General features: G+C 35.5%; 1 protein-coding gene across 1 annotated transcript in view; it reads left to right on the top strand.

Annotated features, from left to right (window-relative positions):
• Rmi1 (RecQ mediated genome instability 1) overlaps positions 1–3,712 on the top strand; it is a 23,592-nt gene extending 19,880 nt beyond the window's left edge. The window contains exons 2-3 of the mRNA XM_004639391.2: positions 814–903; positions 1,835–3,712. Of these exons, the coding sequence (XP_004639448.1) occupies positions 1,870–3,711 (1,842 nt within the window). The 5' untranslated portion in view covers positions 814–903; positions 1,835–1,869 and the 3' untranslated portion in view covers position 3,712. The remainder of the gene's footprint in view (positions 1–813; positions 904–1,834) is intronic.
• Positions 3,713–4,020: the final 308 nt, after the last annotated feature.

Raw genomic sequence — 4,020 nt, 5'->3', positions numbered from 1 at the left:
CTTTTGAGTTCTTATACTAGGGAGACAATACGATATTTACACATGTGAGTAATTTATTATTTTCTAGTTTGAAAGCTAACAAAAAAGTGTAGGTTCATGACATTCAGGGAAGTTTAGGTCTTTATACAGTGTGGGATCTAGTCATTCATTCTAAAATAACAACTATAGGTTTTTTTTTTTTTTTTTTTTTTTTTTGCTCTTCCTTTTTTGCAGAACCGGGGATTGAACTCAGGCCCCTGTGCTTGCCAGAGAAGCACTTATTCCACTGAGCCATCTCCCCGGCCCCACAACTATAGTTTGTATGGCTGCTTTTTGCCAGATCCTATCATAGGTACCCGAATAATATGGTTTATATTTACTGAGCTCTCACTGTGTCAGTACTGTTTTTCCTTATTAATTTAGTCTTCTCAGTAAGCCTATGAGGAACATCTTTTTACATGTAAGATAATCTAGGATATCTTGAAGTTGAATAATTTAAGGTCACAGTTTTAAGTGAAATACAATCAGGCACCAGAGTTGTGCTCTAAACTGTTACCTCAAATACTGTCTGTTCTAATTTTCATAGCTGCCTATGAAGTATAAAAGTAAGGAAGTAGGCTGAGAAAGATTAACTTGACATAATCACTTTTTTTTTTTTTGTCTCACTCCAAATCTCCTAGTTCTATTTTACATTCCCTCTGTTCTACCCTAACTCATTATAGAATCACCAAGAACTATACCATGAATGTCTTACATTCATGAAAATAGGACAAAAGTGCTTTCTACAGCTTCATGTTATAATCTTTATTACTGTTTCTTGTTTTCTCTCTCAAGGTCATTTCTGAACAGTAGAGAGTTGTGAGTACTTCGTTAAATAGTCAGTTCCAGATCCTGTTATCAGATCCTCTGTTGCTGTTTCAAGTGGTAAGTTTTCTTATGGACATATTCAAACTTAGCTAGATTCTATCTTGAATATCTTTATTAGTAGGAATAAATTCAACTTTTGTGTACATGTTCTTGATTATTATTTGGTATTTTGCTGCTACTTATACCGAGAAAAATCAGAGATATTTTATCTGGCAAGACTTGAGACTATTTAGTAAAACAAATAAGAATCTCTATATTAGCTCAGAGTCTACTTTTTTTTTTTTTTTAGTGGAACGGGGGATTGAACTCAGGTCCTTGCGCTTGCCAGGCAAGTGCTTTTTCTACTGAGCCATCTCCCTCTCCCCAGTCCCTCAGAGTCTACTGTTGTTATTTTATCCTTAGTTTACAGATTTAAGTGCTGAGTGACCAAACATAGGAGTTTAGGTTAGAATACAATTAAATTAGTGTTACTTATAGATGTAAAAACAGCTTCAGTGAATCTTGTACCCTGGCTAAATTTTGAATGTTTAGAATCTGATTAATATGATTACTTTTTATTGAGTGTCTTTCATAAATCAGTTATGCCTGATAAATATTGTCTATGTAATTCTTTCAACTCTGATAGTGGTATTACATTTTACGTATTAGGTCATATAGTTTGTAATTGACAGAGCCAGCTTTCAAACTTTGGTGTATCTGTCTAAAACATTATGCTTTCACATTATACCATCTGGTTATTTCTGAGTTTGATTTTTGGCCAAGTAGTAAGTCAGATTTTTAAGGTACTGGAGAGAAAAATTTAAAGGATGTGGTTGTATCTATTTTTTCATTTTAAAGAATTATAGAAGCGGGGGCCGGGGAGATGGCTCAGTAGAATAAGTACTTGTTCTGCCAAAAAAGAAAAAAGAATTATAGAAGCTATATGTTTTCTTAAAAATCTGTATTTAAATGTGCTGAATTATCCTAATTTTTTGTTTTTTGTTTCTAGGTAACAGACAAACAGTATTTATTTTATTTTAAAAGATGAGTGTAACTAGCACTGCATTAAGAGTTGAAACCTGGCTTTCAGCTACATGGCATGTTAAAGTACCTTTAGTGTGGTTGGAAGCATGTATTAACTGGATCCTAGAGGAAAATAATGGTGTTAGTTTGAGTCAGGCACAAATGAATAAACAAGTATTTGAGCAGTGGTTACTCACAGATCTGAGAGACTTGGAACATCCTCTTTTACCTGATGACATTTTAGAAATTCCAAAAGGAGAACTGAGTGGATTTTATGCTGTACAGATTAATTCCCTGGTTGATGTAAGTCAACCTGCATATTCTCAGATACAACAGTTGAGAGGAAAGAATACAACCAATGATCTAGTTACAGCTGAAACACAGGTTACCCCCAAGCCTTGGGAAGTGAAGCCTTCACGAATGTTAATGCTACAGCTAACTGATGGAGTTGTACACATTCAAGGAATGGAATATCAGTCTATTCCAGTACTTCGTAGTGATCTTCCTCCAGGCACAAAAATTTTGATTTATGGAAACATTTCATTTCGTCTTGGTGTTCTCTTATTAAAACCAGAAAATGTGAAAGTGTTAGGTGGTGAAGTAGATGCTCTTTTAGAAGAATATACACAAGAAAAAGTACTTGCAAGATTAATTGGGGCATCTGATCAAATAGTTTCAGTCATACCAAATAATTCTAACCAAAACATCCCCAGAGTTGTAGATGTTATAGATCCTGTATTAGGACCTTCTGATGAAGAACTGTTGGCAAGTCTCGATGAAAATGATGAGCTGGCAGCAAATAATGACACCTTGGATAAATGTGTCAACACAGGTAGTTCCTTGAACACTGTTCCTATGAGACAGTCAAGTTTTGAAACAGCACTCAGTTCTCAAAGACCAAAGGAGAGACCACTGAACCCATTTATGCATTGCACCCATGGGGAATTGGGTGACTTCTCATTGGAGGAAGCCTTGCTTTTAGAAGAAACTGTCCAAAAGGAACAGATGAAAACTAAAGAATTGCAGCCATTGACTTCGAACAGAAATACAGATCAAAGTATGGAGAGATTTGCACATAAGCCTAATATGCTGAATGATTTTTCTTTGATTTGCAAATCAGGAAGTAATTGGAATGAAAAATCTTTATTTGAACAGATGACTCATGAAGATAGGTCTTTTCACTGTTCATCTGCTACAGACAAAAAAAGTGGTGTTTTTTCAGGACCATGTAATGTATCATTAATGCATAATTTTACAGATAAAGATAATTCAGAGACAGATAAACTAAGACAAACTATCAACAGTTTGGATGGACATTATTTAAATGATAAAATATTAAATAAAATTGAAAGTTCACAAGTTTCTAATGAACGTGGTCATCACTTACAGGATTGTTCTGTAAGATCAGAGAGTAGCACTGATCTTTCTGTTGGTACAGATTTGTATTCTCCACCCTTCACCTATCTGTCTGTTCTCATGGCCAGCAAACCAAAGGAAGTTACTACAGTGAAAGTTAAAGCATTTATTGTAACTTTAACTGGAAATCTCTCAAGTTCTGGTGGCATTTGGAGTATAACTGCTAAGATTTCTGATGGCTCTGAATATCTAGATGTGGACTTTGTAGATGAAATACTGACCAGTTTAATAGGGTTTTCAGTACTAGAAATGAAACAGTTAAAAAAAGATCCTTCTAAATATAAAAAGTTTCTGGAAGGTTTACAAAAATGTCAGAGAGATCTAATAGATTTGTGCTGTTTGATGACTATTTCATTTAATCCTTCCTTGTGTAAAGCAATGGTACTTGCATTACAAGATGTTAATGTGGAACACCTTGAGAACCTAAAGAAGCGGATGAATAAATAACTTATTAAATATTATTACAGAACAATTGTTATTTTTTATGTATTTAGTACAGAGTCTACAAGGTCTCACTGCACAGATTGGACTTGTGATCCTTCCGGTTTTTCAGCTTCCCAAGCACTGGGATTATAGACATGTGCTACCACATCCAGTGTGTCTCAGCGCACCCTGGAGGCAGGGCTAGGGCTGGGGCCAGGGCCAGCATGGTAGGCCTGGGAGTGAACCCCCAGCCTCTACAGCCCTATGTCTGCCTAAGCAGGTACTTTAATTTGCTGAGCTATCTGGCCAGCCACCTGGAACAATTTAAAACAT

Source organism: Octodon degus, unplaced genomic scaffold, assembly GCF_000260255.1.
Source record: "Octodon degus isolate 3935 unplaced genomic scaffold, OctDeg1.0 scaffold00111, whole genome shotgun sequence".
In the NCBI taxonomy this organism is placed as follows: domain Eukaryota; kingdom Metazoa; phylum Chordata; class Mammalia; order Rodentia; family Octodontidae; genus Octodon; species Octodon degus.
This window is presented reverse-complemented; position numbering and strand designations above follow the sequence as displayed.